The following is a 20,520-nucleotide window of genomic DNA, read 5'->3' on the forward strand; positions in this document are numbered from 1 at the left end:
TATAGGGTCAAGAAAGTGATGGAGAGATGTATGAAGACATTAATGACATCAGGTTGTAATTCTAAACTCCATGACCTATTGTACCTTTATTACTATCTTTTCTAATGGGTGTATTTCATCTGAAATAAAAGAGCCGTTCTGCTGCAGGCCCTGGAGCCATTCATTTCCCCTGGAGAAAGTCTGTCTCTTCACAGGCTCTTTCCCTGTTAGGCCTGCCATGCTCTGGCGTGGCAGAACTCCTGCAATTAAATAATGCAGTCACTGTGATCAAGGTAACAGAACTCTGACTTCTGATCTAAGGAGTATGTCTGAACCACTGGTTGGAATTACAGCCTAGGAGGAAAAATAAGCTCAGCCCCAAGGTTTATGGTCCCAGACAGGTCTTTTGTAGTGGGGTTTTTTTAATTACTTTTCAGATAAATATTCTTAGAACTCTTATGAGAGGCTGGATTGACAATTTTTGTTGCCTGAGTCAACTAGTATAGCAACAGAGACAGAATACAAGCTCTGCTGATTCTTCTTCCATTTAGACCTTTCCTTTCATGACTCTCTCTACCCTGGTAATGTCTAAATCTATGGGATTTATGGTGTTACAATAGCCAAAGAAAAACTCTAATTCCCTCTGAATAAGTAATTTATGTAGAATATTTCAGATGTACAACAATTTTCAGCAGAAATTTATTGTTGAATCCCCTTTGATTTATAGCCCAAGTGATCCTCATTTCAGACATTTTTTTAGCAATTTGAGCCTGTCTAGCAAAAGTATTGGAGGAAAAAAGGGGGGAGTTTCACTCAAGCAGCTCCATAGGGTTTCTAAAACAGGTCTTCCAGCCAAATGGCAGAGCTGGAGATGTAGGCCTAATTCCATCCCAAGTTCCTAAACCCCAGTACCTTCCAGTACACAAGGCACAGCGTACCCTGGTGTGATAAAATGAGTGCAGAAGACTGACTCATTGTGTAGACTGCTGGAATAGGCTGCAATCAGTTTTAAAAACACAGTCCTGTGGCATCTCAGGCTTCAGTTCAGCCTGCATCAACCACTGGTGGCCTGGATAAATATTTAACAGCTGCATCCAGTACAACACCTAGACTGCTGCCAGTTCACAAGCATGCTCAACAAAACTATCTCAGAGACATCTGGACACACACATGTGGAGGCAGATAACCTTGTCTAGTGTGTTGCCCTCATGAGGGCAGACACTGTAACGTACAAATGTAGTAAAGGGCTACTTACTCTTATCTGTTGCAGCTGCATTATAGTTTAGAATCTGTAGCTTTGATTTCAATTGGAGAAGTCTTTTTTCATCACCAGCAGTTCTTTGCCAGCCTTGGGTAAGGCAGCTCCAAGGAAGATTTTCTTCACACATTCTGTCCTGGTAATGCTCTTTCAGATCATCAAAGGGAAAAGAGAAAAAGTGGGACAAAGAAGATAAGAGAAGAATGGACCAGGAGAAGAAAGAACAAAAGGAAAAAGAAAAGAAAGAGCATGAACTGAGGAAAAAGTTCAAAGTAAGCTTTTTATTTGGTAATATGGACAAAGGTATGCAAGCAGCATTATTTAGCATTGTAGAGTTCATAATGGACTTTTCACCTGGCTACGAAACTATTTGTTATGGTGGGTAGTTCAAACACCTGCATAAATTCTGAATAAGGGTTTAAGCTACCTTTTTGTTTGGCTTATGTTTGAATGCAAGCTCTGCACTGATGGATGGCAAAGACTGTTTGCTTACAGTTTTCATTAAATTACTTTCTCACCTTTTTTCTATGTAAGAAAGCCTTAAAATCATCTGTTTTCACTTTTCTGTTTCTAATAATTTATTATTAGGATTTATTATTTCTAATTTCATTAGAATAGCATCAAAAGCACTTAATAAAAGTGGGAATTGAATCTCATACACATAGTGTTATTTGATTCACTATAGTCAGATACAGATATTTAGCCCTTTAAAGATTTCAAAATTGTATTGCAACACATTACTTTTGCCTTGGTAGAGAGGGACCTACAGTAAATTCCAGCCTAAATGAGGAGGAGGAAAATCAGACTTGTATAGGAGAGCTACAGTCATTCTCTGGGGCTAAATTGATGAGACAATTCTTTCTGTTTTAAATCACTTTTGCATAGCTGGTGGTCAGCACGCCGTCACAGTTTACAAGTCTGCCAGTGAGTTTTTCTTAACTAATGCCCATTCACAATTCTCCTTTCTGCTACTTTCAGTGTCACTGTACACAGTGGGCAGCTTTGTTTTTCTTCCTGTTATGCTCAGTACACATAAAGCCACGGTGGTTCACATCACAGCCTGCTGTGAAGGGCCTGGAGCTCTGTGGAGAGCAAATATTAAAGGTACACATAGTTAATAATAATGAGTTAGCTGGTGTTTATTGGGTACCAAGTCTATTTTTTAGGCCAGTCACAAGAAGTATAGGCATTAGTGCACAGAAAGCTTTTAGCTGGTGCTCCTGCAACCATTAAGGTATTTTATTATTCTTAAACAAATATATTTTAACGCACATTTTCTTTCCCATTTATTGGCCACTTATACAGGATAGATATTCCAGAGTTAGTCTATAATTGACAAGAGCACTATGCCTCTAAAATACATATCTTAAAGTCACGAATACAAAATCATAAAATGGCTTTTTTATAACATAATGTAAAGACCTCACAAAGTGAATCCTGGACATCAGTGAACATCTCTTGTGAGTACTTGCAAGATCATTTATAGAGTAGAATAGTAAACACAAAGCATTATGTGGCAGATTCATTAGCATTAATGTTAATGAACATTTACTCATATGACTTGTGTTAGGAATAGTGTGGCTATCAGGATCAGAGATTGTCTGATTGTCCCCTGTACTTGGCACTGGTGAGGCTGCACCTTGAATCCCATGTCCAGTTTTGGCCCCTTACTCCAAGAAAGACTCTGAGATGCTGGAATGAGTCCAGAGAGGGGCAACAGAGCTGATCCGGTGTCGAGCACGAGCCCTGTGAGGAGCAGCTGAGGGAGCTGGGCGTGTTTAGCTTGGAGAAAAGGAGGCTCAGGGGGGGCTTCTCACTCTCTACAACTGCCTGACAGGGAGTTGCAGCCAGGTGGGCATCAGTGTTTTCTCCCAAGTAACAAGGGAGAGGAAAAGAGGAAATGGCCTCAAGTTGTTACAGGGAATGTTTAGTTTAAATATTAGGAAAAATTTCTTCATGAAAAGGGTTACAAAGGATTGGAAGAGGTGCCCAGTGAAGTGGTAGGATCACTCTCCGTAGAGGTGTTTAGAACATCTGTAGATGTGGTGCTTATGGACATGGTTTAGTTGAACTTGGCAGTGTTAGGTTAATGGTAGAGCTCAGTGACCTTAGAGGTCTTTTCCAACCTAAAAGATTCTATGATTCTTTGAGTAGTTCTGCTGGAAATAAATGGAGGCACCCATTGGAATTCAATGCATCTGTTTTGTGAACTCATAAAAGGTGTCATAGGCTAATTTGTTGATTTTGTATTTAGTATTTCTGTGATTTTGCCAGTGAGTTCTTCATTTGCTCTATTGCCATGCTTCTCCCCTCTCCATTAATCTCTGATTTTTAATTTAAACTATGTAATTCAAGCAGGAGGAAGCCCTTCTGTTTATTTGGCAGCAGTATTTTAAATGTCAATTTAACAAATAACCATCATTATCATTATTTTTTACTACTTTTTCTGAATGTCTGGGAAAGAACTCAATTTTTCCCCACCTGTAATACCTTCTGTTTCTTCTTCAGTTAACAGGACCCATTGAAGTCCTTCATCAGGCACGAGCTTGCGTTGACCACAAGGGAGGGAGGAATGAACTGACTGTCAAACAGGGGGACAAGATTGAAATCATTCGCCTCACAGACAACCCAGAAGGAAAGTGGCTGGGCAGGATAAAAGGATGCTGTGAGTTCTCTTCCTTCACTGTGCTCCTGAATATTTTCACTACATGACAGCAGACATGTGAGCATTACACCAAGGACTAGCCCTACCATGTCTGAGTCACTGGCCACCAAAGTAAATAATTACCCCAAGTCACCCTTCCATCCTCAGCTAGTTCGTAGCAGGGAGTTACTGCACAACATAATGTAACACCTAGAGGCACTGGAATAAGTTAGGGTCAGTATGCTGAGACCTTCACTGACATACTGAGGGTGAATTCCCTGTCAGCAGCCTTCAAATAGCATCAAAACTCTGCTCCCTGCAAGTAACAAGTGGTTTTTCATGTCTTTGTATTAAATTTTTAATTGTGGTTTTTCATGTCTTTGTATTAAACGTAACATGGGTGTTCTTAAAATAGAATTAGAGAATATAAGGACCTGTTTTAAGTACTTTTCTTGTTCCTATTCCTATGGAAAGTTTCTAACTGACTTCCAGGTTTTGTTTTCTCTGAAATCCTAAATGCTTCTCTTATTAAGGTGGAAGTACCATCAGTGGATCTTTGAGAATAAAGAGGTTGATGATCTGGCTCCTGGGTTATAAAAGGTTGATCCATAGAATCAAACGGAATTATTAAAAGCATTTGCTTGATCTTTAGGGGAACTAAAATGCCAATCAAATTAGTAAGACAGTTCACACATTGAGAACAGAGTTCTACAAAATTGTAGATGATAACAGCTGAGCAGCTTGTAGTGATAGATATATACAGTATTGTATATAGTATATATACTGTCTGTATATACTGATATATACAGTATACACAGGTAGTAGGGAACTGAGTGCCTTTCATACAAAGAGAATCTGAGAGACCTGGGCATGCTGAAAGGAAAATTAAGGGGTATCTTATAATTGTTCATAAATACCTGGTGGGAGGATGTAAAGAAAATGGAGCCAGGCTCTTTCCAGTTACCTAGTGACTTTGCAAGAGGCAACAGGCACATACTGAAACACAAGGGTTCTATGTGAACAGCGGGAAACACTTTTTTTACTGTGAGAGTGACCTAGCAAGGGAAAATGTTGCTCAGAGAGGTGGTGGAGTCTCCATCTGTGGAGATCTTCAAAACCTGACAGGACACAGTCCTTGCCAACTTGCTCTAATGGAGGATCATGTTTTTTTAGAGAGATTGGTCAGGATGATCTCAAGAAGCAAGTTCCAATAACAGCTTTTCTACCAAACCTTGAAATTGTGAAAATAAGTCAATTACATTAATCATTTTGTACACTGTGGGTGAGGGTTGGGAGAAGAATATTTTTCTAGCACATGTGCAGTCCATTACTTAATTTACTTTTCATTAATTAATTCTTGCATTAGCAAAACTTGAAGCTGTCCAAGGCTTCTCATTGAAAAGTTTCAATAATACAGACCAATTTTTTGCACCAATGCTTCAGCCTTCCGTGTTCACAGGCCAGGACTTGTTTGGTGAAGACCAAACAAAAGAAGAAAATCAGTTCTTATCATTTAAGTAAGAGGAAAGATCAATGCCTTCCTCTGTGAGAGGAAACACACTTAAAACTGTGTTCACCTGTGTTGTCCTTCACTCAGAAGAAGGAGAGTGGGGAATTTTCCATCTTCAAAAAAATGCAGGAGCATTTTTCACCTTGTAGAAATCAATTTGTGCACTCTTCTGCACAGGCACTATACCTGTCAAAAATTACCCTCAGGAGAGACAGAGATCCTCATGTCAGGTCAACTGCTCTGGTCAATTCAGCTACAGTGCATCTGCCAACCTGAAGAAAAATCAATGTATATGATCCTCCTAATGACCTGTCAGGACCTTGATGCCACAGGACTGCAGTGCTGTTACGAATGGATGTGGGGGTTTAGATTAATCCTTGCCTTTTACCCAGGCCTCTGACACTAGGCAGTAACTTTACTGAGGTGGCCAGCACCCCAAAGCCCACCCTCAAATGGCTGATTTGGTCTATTATAGAATGGCTTATTTATTTAATAGACACAAAGCTAACAGACATAAGAATTAAACCAAACTAATACTACACAGGAATAAGGACAAAAAAAGACTTCTAGTAGGTAAATACAGCATGAGGTTAAAGGTACCTATTAATGTTACAGCTAGTGAAGAAATAATATAACCTAGGATTCAATGTATCTTACCATCCCATTGTTTGCGGGACACACATGGAGACCCTTTCCCTCAATCCCCAGGGAAGTAACCATGTGTCCAGACTCCGGGAAAAGGTCTTTCACACTTTCGGGGTGTGTGTGTAGAGGGCTTCTGCCTCTGCAATAACTCATGTGTGTCTTTTACAGTTTGTAGAACAGGGTTTCTTAGTCAAGAATATTTCTATTATCTCTTCCCACATCAAATCTTCAGACTAGGATGTTGATTCTTAGCTGAGGCCTGAGCCCTTTTGGTGCCAGATACCGCCTTGCTGAGCCTTTCAGGCCAGGTCATCTCTCTTTATGCACCAGCTCTCTGTGGTGGTCAGGGCGGATAGATGTCCTGCCACAAGTGGTCCCAAAGCCAGCTGAGAAAAGGAGTCTGCCCCATGATTCCTGCACAGAAAATTCTCCTGCTGTAGATGAGAAACAATTAAGTGAACTGAACATCAGCTGAAGAGGGCTTAACATAGGGATCTGAGATAGATCTGATATTTTGATATTTGTATTTGTGTTGATAGATGAGGCTGCTTGGAATGAGACATTTCTTTGAAAGTTTTCAAAAATTGTACAAAACAATTCAGTCACTGATTCCGAACCTCTTGTTAAAATCATGCCTGTATCATGACCCTTAAACTGCATGGTTTCATTTATTTAGATGGATACATTAAAACAACCATGGTGGAGATTGATTATGATTCTTTAAAAAGAAAGCAAAAACCATCTACCAGAGCTGCTGTGAAACATACAGAGAGTGACCAAGAAACATATGATGATGTTGGAGAGCATGACAGTACTAGCAGGTATGTATAAGGAATGCATGAAATGAGACTAGTGATTCACCTGGGTCAGCCTAGACAGGGGAAGTTTTCCAACAACAAACCCAGCTCTCGTCACAAAACAGCCCCTTATATAAGAAATGTGTAGCTATTATATGTAGCTATTCAGACAGAGTAGATCATATGTGGTCAGAGAAGTTTAAATGAATTCTGGAGTCCAGCATCTGTAAGCAGTCACACTTAGGAGGACCCCATTGTTGAAATAGGAGCTACTTCATGGAAATCCAAAGGAGAAAAAAGTGCAAGCCATAGAGGATTACAAATCATCTGCAGGAAGTCAATTCTCTTCCCTCCCTCTCTTTACTTGCTCTGTCTTTTTGGAGTCACATGCTCCCTTTTCTAAGATGCACGACTAAAAGACTCTGAAAGCAATGGGAGCACTCACTGCCCCAGGGAACTCCTGATCACCCTCATTGCCCTCATGAGCCTTAGCACATCTTTAACTCTTACTACCCCTTTCGTTTTGATGAGAAGGGACTTCTGAAATCCTGTCTAGGGTAATCCTTCAGAAGAGAGTGCAACTTGTGAATTTAACCATGAAAACAAGGCCTCTCAAATTGCATGAGATGGGCATAGGCTGTACTTTTTTTTTTTTTACTTCATTGGAAGCTTCTTCTCTATGGAACAGTCTCCATGCATTTGCAGTACAATGCTACACTGCAGATTCTCTACTGCAATGTGTCATCTATTTCATGCCAAATAGGTCTGCAGCTAGAGAAGTGACATATCCAGCAGCAGAGCAGACTTGCTGGCAGGGAAATACCCTAGTGGTCCTGTCGCAAGACTCATTGCTATCACACAGCCTAGCATGACAGTTATAATTATGTTGCCAGGCCTCACAGGAAATTTTGCTGCTTACATGTGATTTAACAACCTATTCTCCATTAAATGTCCTGATGTGCAGAAACACAGCCTTGGATTCAGATAAGAGATCTGCACATGGCTGTAAAGAATTTCAATATGTAGGACAACCATCTTGAAGCACTTAGCCATTACACCTGCTCTTACTGCTTCCCATGAGGCTCCTTAGCTTAGGGGCCTGCCTGGAATAAAAGGACTGCAGCTGGCTGGCATAGAACATCCCCATGAGCTACAGCAGCAGCACGTGGAAAAGTCTGCCTTCAGGCTGGCATTTTTCATGCTACCAGTGCAGCTTTGTGTGTGATGTTTTTCCAGGTTGCTCGGTATCAGTTTTCCTCCCAGCACATTGGTCTCATAGCATCGTGACCTAGGCATGAGAGCCATGTTAGCTGTTCTAGGTTTCAGGTAATCTCAGCATTAGTTACTTCATTGCAGAAGTATCCTTGGCCAATCCTTTTCAGTAGGGCAAGCATTACAATTAGTCACCTCAATGCAAGGAATTTAGAAAATGCATTGCATTCAAAAGCAAACAATTGCACTGTTTGCTTATTAAAATAACAGTGTATTCCAAGGACCTTCAAAGGATTAATGATTGGCTTAGATTCATTAAATCCTTTAAGCTGTATTTTGACTTTTTTTTCTTCTCCAGTGATTAATAGCACTCTCTGTTCAGTTCATGAGCAAGCTATATATGACATATATCAATATGTTTTGAAACCACTGGAAGAATGCCATTCCAAAAAAAAGCTCTTAACCAAATAGTATTATCTCATTATCTGTAGTATTGCTAATATTCCAAAATTAATAAATGACTAGGGGTGTTGTATTTCAGTATTTCTTGGCATAAGAGTTTAACAAGTACCTTGTTTTGATGTATAATTTTAGGTAAGGTTTTGACCGGGAAATAATCTCAGCTACTATGAACCTCTCAGGCTTTTTTCAACTACTGTTAGAAAGTTGGGCTAATATGGACTCCTTCCACATTGTTAGAAACATACACTTATACCCAGTGAAAGCTAGTTGAGCAATAAATTAACTTGTTTACCATTTCATTTCAAGAAGATCACCTCATAAGAAATGAATCTAAAGGGTCTGGATCTGCTCTGTAGTGCTTAGTCGGATTATATTTTTATTCCTATCAGGTCTGACTACATGATCTCCTGAGATCCCCTCCAACACACATTATCCTATGATTGAAAGGCATATTTCGTACTTTAATTTTAAGATATCAACAGAAATATAAAATACATTCTAAATATTTTTGCCAAGGCCAAAATCTTTAGAATTATTAATTGAAGAAGTGATGGGTGATCATGGTGTTTTCTTTTTCTGAAGGATGACTGCTTTTCTCTAAAATGTCTTTTGTTTGCTTTTCCAGTCAAATTGGTGACCAAGATGGAGGTGGAAGTAAGTTCTACTTACGTGCTTGGGGGGAGTTTTTTTCTGTGTATTTCTTACCTTCACATTCTGACTTCTGCAGCTTCCACATAATGCAGTAATTATCCATAAGCAAGTTAAATGTCAGCTAACAGGCAACAAACTAGGAAGGATAGTGACCAACTAAACTTCCCTGCCACCTATGGGAACTTAAGTGAGACAGAATGTTTGTCTGCAGATACTGTGAATCACCAGCATACCAGATGATCAAACTTTAACTTTTTACTTGTGTGTGAAGGCAAATCATCCCACAAAACAGCACAGATGTAACTGGAGAAATATTAACATGAGGAAGAGGTTTTGTACAGGAGGAATCCAGTTCTGAAATAGCCAGTACTATTATAAATTAAAGCTTTGTTTTGCTGACAGTTAAAGGGAGCTTCAATTGCAGCAGCACACTGGAGGCCCAACTGCAGGAGCTTCACGCTGTCAAGCTGACACATTCAACCCCACTTTTCCCTTTGTTAGCATATATATTTATGTAGCATTCTCTGTTGATCACAAGAGCACAGCTCATCTTAGCTTCAAGTTTAGATACTGGTCATGGCAGAAGTATCCCCTGGCAAGTACTGCTGAAGGAAGCATCTGCCAGCCAAGTACAGATTTCAGTGCCTACTCTGACCAGTGCCTAGAATTGGACATGCAAACCAAGGTAACCCTCCACCCTAGGAGGTGGGGCACAAAGGTCAAAACTGAGACCAAAATGAGGAGTTTACATTGCTCTTGTCTCTGACTTCTTTGGATGAAAACAAGATGTCAGCTGCTGAGAGTGTTAGTCCAGCATGTTCGATCATCACTTGTGTCACACATGAAAACTTAAAACTTATCATAAGGTCTGGGCCAAAATCAGCCATTTAGAATTTCATTGACTACAGTGTAGAAGCATTTGTTTTCAGTATGCATGCTCTTGTGATTGGCAGTGCCACATTTAAATGCTGCAGATGGCATTCTAAATTGGAATAAGTCTAAATTTTTGTATCAATAAAGGGTCTGGGCCAGTTTAAAGAAAGATTCAATTTTCAAGGATATTGTATAAACTGCACACACATCTGATTCAGTAAAGAAGCCTATAATGAATACTTTATTCATCAACATGAAAAATAATTGCATTAACTCACTATTTGATCTGTTAAAGACATGTTCCCATCTCCTCCTTCTGATCAAGACATATATGATGGAATTGATGATGAAGATGCTATAGCTAGGTATGTTTTTATATATTTTAAATAATTTGCTTCTTTGACAGAATGTTTTCAGTTTTTATTGGTTTTGAATCAAGCATAACAATTAGCATGTATTAGGATGATCAGCAAGTTGGTATACATCAAAATGGATATGTGAAGCTAGAGAAATAGTTCTTCAGTCTTTTGAAGAAGTAATTTTGATATGTCAGCAAAAGCAGTTTGCAATCATAAAAATCTCCCAATTTCCAGCTAGACAGAATAGGTCTGAAATCAGAATAACAGACTAAAATCCTAGGTTGCTGAGTAACAACATGAAAACAGTAAGCCACTAGATTAATATCTATACTACAAATATATCTCAGTAGCTACAAGGCTACAAGTGGCCTAACATAAATATTCCAGTTTAGCATGTTAGCATTTGGGTAAGTAGCTTCGCTTCAGGAATTAAAGATAATTATGTGCATCAATGGAGAATTTTACTGGGCCTTTTGAGAAGAACATTACATTTTACATTGTGATAATCACATGCATACTCCAAAGGTCTGTATCACAGGATGAAGATAAGAATGATATCTGGCCATGGGGAATCTTGAAGAGACTAAAGGTCAAAGATGGCAAAAAGAAAAGTGTACGAGAAAAAACAACCAAAGTCAATGAGGCAGAAGAAAATGAAAATTTGTTGTAAGAGTCTGCCAGGAAATCAAAGTGCACATTAACTAATTCTAATAAAGCATTGATCACATGCTACTAACATGTCCTCACAGCAGCCTAATGAATCATGCATCAAATTGCAGCTCAGGATGATACTTCTCTGCAAAAACACTGAGCTTTCTTTTCACCTGCATAATTATTCTCTTAACAAGCTGTATTTGTTGCAAAAGTCTGGTAATCAAAATATGCTGAATTCTTTTTTTTTGGTGAAAAGCACCAGAATAATCTATCATCTTTGTGCCACTGTTCATGTAAATTTGCTGCATACTCAGTTAAAATTTACTTTTCTCAACAGTACAATGTAGCTGAGATGAACTGGTAAATCTAGACCCAATTATCAAAATTGTAGGAATAATATGTCAAACAGAAAAATGCAAAGGTTGTCTTCTATCCATCTTACCTAGAGAATAAATCAGCAGGTGGTGTTTCTGCCACATTCTTCATTCATCTGGTTCTGAACCAGTTTACTTTAAATCAGTGATAAAAATATATTTTTTATAGTATTGCTGATGTTAGTGGCACTTCAAAATGTCTGGATATTACTTTAAACCCTTCTGTTGCAAGTTTTTAAAATTATTTAGGTTACAAAAAAGGCTATTAATGTGATATAGATACTTAATGAGCTTTTTTCCCCCCCCCCCAGCATGCCTTCTTCAACAAAGCAGTCTGGAAAAGGTAATTAATAGCCTATTGTTCAGTCTCCATATTGATTCCTGATTCTTTTTCTGTATACATTGCTCTGTATCGTGCTAGTCACAAAAATACATCCAAGGAAGGAAACAGGACTTCCTATTGCTTACCCAGTTCCAGTAAACAAATTTCAAATATTTTGTCTGATCCAGCTGCAAACAAGGAGATACGTATACATGGCAAGCTCCCTGGTAAAAAATTTAATGTATTTAATGTGACTTTTCTACCTGAGATTTGCACTAGTCCATTTTATTTGGCATTAAATAGGAACAGATACACCTGGAAATAAACACTCAGTGAAAGACCTCAAAATTTAGGAGAAATTATTTGTTCTATTTTAATCAATTGCAGTGCCTCTGTAAAAGAGCATATAAGCATCAACTCAGTCATGGAATAAAAAGGAAGTTCTTCAAATTTTTGAGTCTGCTTCCAGAACTGAGTTCTAAACTTCTATATCCTGATGATTTCTCTAGCCATTGGTTTGATGAGTCAAACAATTGCTTTCCCTCTACAGACATGCTGAACATGATTGAAAAAGTATTCCTGGGCTAAGAATTCTCTTCACTGTTTTGGCATTGCAAGACGGCCTAAAAACTAACATACCCATGATTCATATCCATTTCTAAGCAATGTTGCATTGACCAGGGTGCTGTAGAAGTTATTGAATGTGCATTAAAATCAAACTCAGAAAATATATTTTAGTGCAATACAGTGGGAATTTGATTAATTGAAATGAAAATTAAAGGCTATATCATGTGCCAAAACTTGCTTTAGTTTCAGAAGATTCAAATTTCAGTGAATATCTGTTATGAATAAAGAATCTTAATCTGAAAAGGTTGGGTAGTGTTGCACAGGTTGTGCAAAACAGAACCCAGAGTTACCATAGACTGTAAATGGCTACAGTACTTGCCATAATTTCTTAACAATTTCACTACATTGTTACACAATGTGTTCACTTCTCATTTTTCACATAATAATATTCCATTCTTTTGAACACTATTGTTTCAGATTATGGAGACAACGTTTATGATGATGTAGATTCTTCAGACTTCCCTGCTCCGCCACCTGAATCCAGGCAAGTGAAAATATTACTTCCCTGATTAGAAATCTAAAACACAGAGAGACATTTTTAAAGTATATAACACAGGCAGAGTGTTACTAATATCTGCTGTATTTGGTGTTGTCACGTTTTCTAGTTCTCGCAAACCTCCTGCATTTAACAATAGCAGTTAAATGCTCTTTCTTTCATTACAGATTGAAATAATAATTAGACTGCAGAATAAGTAAGCATGCTTTGCATGTCAACATAGTCAGTCCCTCATGGAAAAGAGGTAGAAAATGATGCATGGGCTAAAGGAACTTAATTATAGATTGTAGTTCTTTTTCTATCAGAATCTGGGGACTGTTAGGATAGATACTTTATCTCAGCTGCTGCAGTATTTTAAGAGAAAAGGACCCAGTGCTCCTGTTTAAAATATGAAACATATTTGGAGATGTAAGTTCAGCTTGAAAAACTTTTATCCTGAACCAGAAAATTTTGGTCATCTCTGGAGCACAGTGTTACAGGCACAGTTGCATCTGTGAGGATGACTGGGACATGGCACATCCTGTTGTCTCTTACTCCACTCAGGCGGAGTGACAGTGCACTGCAGTAGTCTGGGGATACAAAAAGAGAGAGAGCTCTTTGGACTGTGTATCCAAAGGAAAATATGTGGTCATTCTAAGCTAAGTCTAGGGTAGATCACACACATACACTCATCATCAATGAAACTGTCATCCTGCCGAGATCAGCAAGGATCAAAAAGTAGAGCCAGACTTTACATTCCCAGGTGCATCATCAGAAAGGGCAGTTAGGGCATGAAACCCTTCCATGGTCTTTGGCAAAAGTCAGTGCTATCAGGGATGTGCAAAAAACAACAGAACTTGAAACAGACCATGTCATGCAGATTCCCTGGTGTGGCAAAGTCTGCAGACACATAGGGCTAGCACACACAGAGCTAAGATGTTCCAGCTGCCTCTACAGCTGGAGTGTGATATGTCGTTCAGCCTATTGCCCTAAGGTGCACAGTCTTCACAAAAACTGCTCCTTACTGAGAGATTCTAAAGGGTCCTAGGAGATGGATCTTAAAATTCTTTTTTGATATTCACTTATGTGATAGCTGTACAAATATCAGGGAGAAGTAGGAAAGACAGCCCCAATTCTTTTACTTATTTGGAAGTCAAGTCTGTATTGTATTCTCACTATTAGTTTATCAGAGCAACAAAAATGTGATAAAGACACATGAAGGCAAATGCATTTTCATCAAAATTATCAGAAAGCATGCCAGTGCCTCTGATGTGTTTCTAATTTTGTTTTATCTGTAACCTCTAGCTTTAGTTCATCAAAATCAGGAAGCTTTGGAAAACCTAAGTCAGATGAAAAAGATGCACAAAAGCGCAAGAAGATGGAAAAAGAAGAGAAAGAGTTCAGAAAAAAGTTCAAAGTAAGTTTTGTTCAAAGTGTTTTCTTTATATGAAATATAAAAACAAAGTATCTGTATAGTGTCTTCCATTTTGTTCCCCATAACTTGCTTTTGAAAGGGAAAGTATTACTACATATATAAATAGTGATCTGAGTATCTCTAAGTCTAAATGGCAAGTATGGGCACATACACATATTGTAGCATATACAAATATGTGTTAATTTCCAAAACTTTAGTAATGAATTTTATTTATTACTAAATAAATATTAATGGGAATATTAATGGAAAAGCACTAATGAGTTTTAACCATGTTTTGGGGATGTTTTTTCTCCTTTTCAGTTTGATGGTGAAATAAAAGTTCTTTACTCTACAACCACCATCCAGGATTTATCACAGAAAAGATGGGGATATAAAGATTTGCAAATTAAACCAGGGGAATCTCTTGACATAATTGAAAGTACAGATGATACCAAAGTCCTCTGCAGGAATGAAGAAGGAAAATGTAAGTTTTGTTTAAAAACTGTTGTACAAATCAAATTGTCAGAGTGGTTGAGTAGGATGTGTAAAACCTCTCTTCCCTGGTTTACTGAGGTTTACCTTGCCTGGTGGCTGACAAGAGGCAGATTGTTGTTTTCTTATTACTGTGTTTCAACACTGGCTTGACTTAAAAAATCCAAACCACTTCCAGTGGACAATATATAGTGAGTATTAGAAAAAAAAACCTGCTTTTTGTGGTAAAGTTTTCCTTTGCAGCTTGGATCAGCAGATGTTTTTCTTGCTTCTATCTCTCCCCCTATGCCAAAAGGAGGGTAGCTATGACAGCCCACTGAGTCCAGTAAAAGTTAAATCTTTGCTGCACCTCTGGATAGCACTTGCCCATTGATTGCAGCCAAGAGAAAATCAATAACAATATTCTTACTTTGGAAGAGATGCAGTTTAATCTTTTCAACAGGCTGGGGGGAACGTTGCTTTGGAGTCTTCCCCCCAGCTCCCAGCTAATCCATGGCATATGTCCTTGCTGGCATGTCTGCTTGTTCTGGGAGCTGCACGAGGCCTTTCAGTGTTTCTTTGAAACCCTTGGCCAGGGTTTGCACTGGCAGAAATTTTTGAATTTTTGGAGAAGTCCGAAACCGTCTCCTGATGGTTTCAATTTCTTAATGAGCTTCTGTTACAACACTTTCCAAATCTGCTAGGGAAAATTCACTTTGTTCTGGAACAGCCTGCTTTCAAAGTAGAAGCATCCTCCTGCTCACCTTTCCTTTTTACCTCTGACCTATGTAGAAGACAGTCCAGTGCTATAAACCTCTGAAGAGGATTCAGCCACCTTCCTTTTATTTTTTCCCTCCTGTACTCAACTGTTACAGTCTGGAGTACAGCCTTCTTCCTGGCAGGCCTGCAGGGAGGGGAAGAATTTCTTGCATAACAACACATATGTTTTTCAAAATATGGATTGCACTGGTAGAACCACTTCCCAAAAAAAACAGCTTTCAAAGCCGCATTTTTTGAATCAAGCTAATAACAAAGTAGAAAGTAGTTCATGTTGGCTGTTTTCCTCTCATAGTCTTCAAAGCCTTTCAAATAATGACAGGAGCTACTGCTTTGCTATGCATAAAAGAGCAAAACAAATAAAAATATCCTCCCTGAAAACCTCTGAATAGATCCCAGTCAATTTGCACATTAGTTAGCAAAGTTTGAATCCTACTTTAGTTAAGTGCATGACAGTTTTGTTTATTTGCTCTAGTTGTTCTAGTTCCTCATATCTTAAAGCTATGATTTTACCTTCTGAAGGCCAGGTAGACTGAAAATCCACAACTAAAGATGGTTTTGTTACTTTCTTGCACATGAATTCTTTGATTTAATCATTAACTTATGAAGCACTTCCATAGTTTCAAGCCAACAATTAAACAAAACCACAATTTATATTTCAGTGTGTTCTCACCTCTTTAAGCAAGGGCTGATGGTCTTAGGAATATACTCTGCTATGGCTTATTTTAAATGTTATGAAATTATTTGAAATGTCAGAAGTGAAACAAGGAACTGATTTTCATCTACATCTCAAATTCCTTCTTGGTCTGAACTCACACATTTTGAAGTACACAAAAACTTTGTAGATTTTGCCTAATCATTAGGACATAGACTTCAGTGGCCCAAAGTTTGATTTTAGACCTCTCTGAGCTCCCTTTACATTGTCAGTGAGCAGCTGGCACAATGTGTTACAGCTTTCAGTGCTCACTAAGTAATCAACATGGAGTGTGCTGACCTGCTGGCTTCTTCTTTATTTGGAAGCACCATAAAAAATAAATTATTTAGAAACTGAAACTTTGGACACGTAACTTTAGATTAGTAAATCTGAAAGAGTGTGAGACTAGCAGGGCTTGTATCTCCCACATATTTGAGGGCTAGTAATCATCAGAAGAACCTAGATAATGCTTTGCAGTGGTAGAAGCACTGTCACATGCACATGACTCCCAAGAACACTGTATTTGTATGCCATGATTATGAGCAAAGAAACTTTGCTTTCATGTATTTCACTTGAGAAAATTATATGAACAAGCAGAGAACCTTAGATTAGCCAAATGATTTTGAATTATTTCCTGGAAACTTCAAGAGTCATTGGACTCTTGGACTGTCTTGGAAAATATTGGACTGTCCTATAAAGAATTTTGAAAAGACAATGACTTAAAAAAAATCAATTTTTATGTCTTTATATAAACACTGGGGAAAGACAACTGAGGTAAGATATCCTGTAGAGACACTGCTAATGATTAAAAGAAGGAAATTTGCTTAGTAATTTTAAATACAAGAAGATCACATTTATTCTTTAGAACTCTCCTAATTTCATACCAGCTTATTAGTGTTTACCTACAAACATGTAATTACTGTTATAGCTCTCTCTTTTTTTGTATTCATTATACCAATTGAAAATTATTTCAGTAGATATCTTTCACCAAAGACAGGAAGTAATTTTTTTAGAGAAAATATATACATTAAAAGAGTATGTGTAATTTTATCTGATTTCATTAGTAATGCACCAGACTAATAGAATAGTAGTCAGTAGCTTTGCTAAGGTATTTCCATTATTATATCCATTATTGGGCTTATTAATGTTACAGTTTAAATTTTAAACAGTTACACATAATGATATTTAATTGGAGTACACATCCTGAATTACATTTTTTTTTCTTGTATGAAACTCTTAATATTACTGCAAGTATTATTATGTTGTTATTACTATACTGATTTTTGTGCTATAGTTTGCGTTAATAACTGTTGTTTCACATCTCTCTCATGCAACCAAGAAACTGAAATAGAAGATGAAAACCTAATCTTGCATACCCTCTATTACTATTTAAGTAGGCAAATAAGAATAAGCAAAATATTTCACCTAGCAAAATCTTCATCAACTAGGTGCCCATTGTACATTGTTTTCCATCTATTATGTCTTTCTGTCTGAAGTATATAAAAGAGAGAAAAACTGCATTTCATTATTGCTAGCAACATAGGTAATAATGAGTATTTCAATTTAACTTAATTACATCTATATTTCATTTTTACAGATGGCTACGTTCTGAGAAGCAATTTAGTTCAGAAGTAAGTATAAAGTGATAGTTTTGAAAAATTTGTTGTAACACTTAATTTTGTTCTATATGGTCTAGTAAAAAAAGTGAAATGTAATTATTTTAGTTTGTCATTCTAAACTTGAAAGTTGAGTTATTTTTAAGGAGTTAGGGTTTGTCAAAAATTAATCACATCCATACATGCAGGAAATTTGCCAGAGCTTCATTCCTCATTGCTTTACCATAAACTCTAGTTAAACCATGAAAAAAATCACATAAATTAAGCATTATTGGTAGTAGACTCTGTTACTGAACAGCAAGTTAATGTGGTTAGGTGTATTGATGCCTTTTTCAAATATTTAATTAAAATAGACCAAATTTTCTTCAGGTTTGTTTGTACTTCAGTCTTAGTGGGATAGAGATTTGGCTCAGTATTGCTCCAATCATTGCATGGAGCTCAGCATTTTGGTTCCAATCCAAAACTCTTGTCAGACAAAGCCTCTCCATTTCCTTCAAGAGGCTTTTCATATTAGACCCTTAAATATCAAATCAGATGTCATGTTTAGAATTGCCACATTTAGAATTTAGAGGCGTTTAATGCTCACACACATATTTGAATTATATGTATAAACAGTTTTGCTGTCTTCCATGGGCCTGTCCATGTATCTAAGTCACAAATTTGAAAATTCCTATTCATGGAGCATGTATTTTTAATAGATATTATCTAAATTCATTACCTAAAAAGTAGCACCTCCGAAACTATTATGTAATTTCTGAGTAAAGAAACAAAAATAGTTTTAAGAGCATAGTGATTGGGTTTTTTAGTTTTTTTTGGTAACCATTTTTTAAAGAAGAATTAAATATTTAATTTCCTTTTGGAAATAACTCTATGAGCATATCTACGTAAAAATGCAACAAATAAAACCAACTTTTAATAAAGCAACCTTTCATGTTAGAAAGAAATGTATCAAAGTCTACTCTTCCCTGAAAATATTTTGACCTGACCATCTTGCTCACCATTGTTCTGTTACCACAAAGGTTGTATTAACAAGTTAATTATTTGATAGATTGCCTGCACCATACTGTATTTTTAATACATTAATTTTAATACATTAATTTCTGATGTCTCAACTTTTAAATACACTATTTGTCTTTTTTAACTTACAGCGATGGAGAGATTTATGATGACATTGGTGATGGTAGGTTGAACATTTGGAACAATACCTCATTTATATTCAATTACAATAAATAACTTTATCTTTGTGTTGAAGTACTACACAATATTAATAGTTTTGCATTTGATTTCCATTTCAGATTGCATCTATGATAATGACTCTGATGCTGCATTCTCTTGAAATAAAAACTTCATTGAAGATCAAACTCTAGTTTGGAATCCCACTTGTGAAAGAAGAATCACAAATGCTGATTGCAAGTCAATTGGTTTCTCTTTTAAATGCACAATTAACATTTTTTGGGATTTCAGCCTTTTGTCCTTCAATGCTTTTTATTCCCATTTATCGGAGCATTTAAAATTGAGGGAATGTAAGCAAAAGTTAGGATTATAGTTTTTCACTTCCTTTCCACATTTCTTACAGTCCTTGTAGAAATACATCTTTAATTATCTATTCCCAAAGAGGCCACTTCACATCTGTGAAGGGTCTTGAGGACAACAGTCCCTGGCAGCAGGTTTTACTCTGGCTTTCACTAATTAAGCACCAAAGACAGCCACTCTGGGTAGAACAATATTCTGGAAAAAAAAATGGTGACAGACAACATTCTGTTGTGAAAAGAAGAAATCAAAAGTGGGCATCAGAGAAGACAAATCATCACTGACCTGCTGTTCCAGCTGCTGTAGTGTTAGCTACACTGACATATGCAGCCACATTCCATTATTTCAAAAGTCTATTTTTCCGTGTTGTACTAATGATAGGATATAATTCTCTGAGATTTATCTGAAGTCTACTTTAGAGTGTAGTGTTCTACTTTATGCTGCAGTGTTGCTCAAAATATATTCAGAACATTTAGGTTAAGATTTAATTTCTGTTTAGTTTGAAGATAAGTTGTCACTATAGTAGTATAGATATTATAAGCTATAAACTGATGATAAAGTTTGGAAATTACTTCTAGACTAAATATGTAGGTATATTTATCAGTCTATTTTGATAATGCCCTTTTTTTCAAAGTATTGTAGTTTACTACTAGATTTGGCTAAGAAAGAGTACAGAACTCAAGTATTTCCATGCTTATCCATTGTAGAAATAACTTTTATTCCTAAAGTTCATTTTTGATGCTGTTGTCTGAATGACCAAGTTGCAAATAAAAGCAAAGTCAACAGGTAACTCATAACGATAAATATCACTTTACCCTTATGTATCAGAAGTCACTGGAAATCAAAAGACATTTACAGCAAGCTCCCAATAAAGAGGGTGAGTGTGTGCAAAAAATAGAGCATCCATTGCTTTTGCTGTAGTGCAAATTAATCAAAAACCTGTAATGACCAATGTGGCTGGATCAGTGGAAGCAGCTCCTTTTGATGAACGAGTCTTGTACAATGCTGAAGGGAAGTCAGGTACATTGTGCAACAGAGCCAGTTTAGTTTATAAACACAAAAAATGTTGTCTCTGTTAAGTCAGTGACTTTTGGTCTCACCTTCAGTGAAGCTGAGATTCTGTCTTCTAAAAGTGCCTTTTATTGCTGCTTCAAAATACAGTAAATCTCAAAGGAG

General features: G+C 37.1%; 1 protein-coding gene across 1 annotated transcript in view; it reads left to right on the plus strand.

The window, feature by feature from the left end:
- The window catches only part of FYB1 (FYN binding protein 1), a 48,130-nt gene extending 28,600 nt beyond the window's left edge, over positions 1-19,530 (plus strand). The window contains exons 6-19 of the mRNA XM_054283252.1: positions 6-52; positions 1,392-1,509; positions 3,746-3,902; positions 6,713-6,857; positions 9,133-9,161; positions 10,327-10,396; positions 10,916-11,056; positions 11,730-11,761; positions 12,785-12,851; positions 14,148-14,259; positions 14,578-14,740; positions 17,796-17,829; positions 18,963-18,994; positions 19,110-19,530. Coding sequence (XP_054139227.1) covers positions 6-52; positions 1,392-1,509; positions 3,746-3,902; positions 6,713-6,857; positions 9,133-9,161; positions 10,327-10,396; positions 10,916-11,056; positions 11,730-11,761; positions 12,785-12,851; positions 14,148-14,259; positions 14,578-14,740; positions 17,796-17,829; positions 18,963-18,994; positions 19,110-19,150 — 1,188 coding nt within the window. The 3' untranslated portion in view covers positions 19,151-19,530. The remainder of the gene's footprint in view (positions 1-5; positions 53-1,391; positions 1,510-3,745; positions 3,903-6,712; positions 6,858-9,132; positions 9,162-10,326; positions 10,397-10,915; positions 11,057-11,729; positions 11,762-12,784; positions 12,852-14,147; positions 14,260-14,577; positions 14,741-17,795; positions 17,830-18,962; positions 18,995-19,109) is intronic.
- The last annotated feature ends 990 nt before the right edge of the window (positions 19,531-20,520 follow it).

The sequence above is a fragment of the Melozone crissalis genome, unplaced genomic scaffold, assembly GCF_028551555.1.
Source record: "Melozone crissalis strain CALT ecotype California unplaced genomic scaffold, PUWL_Pcris_2 ptg000036l_1, whole genome shotgun sequence".
Lineage (NCBI taxonomy): Eukaryota > Metazoa > Chordata > Aves > Passeriformes > Passerellidae > Melozone > Melozone crissalis.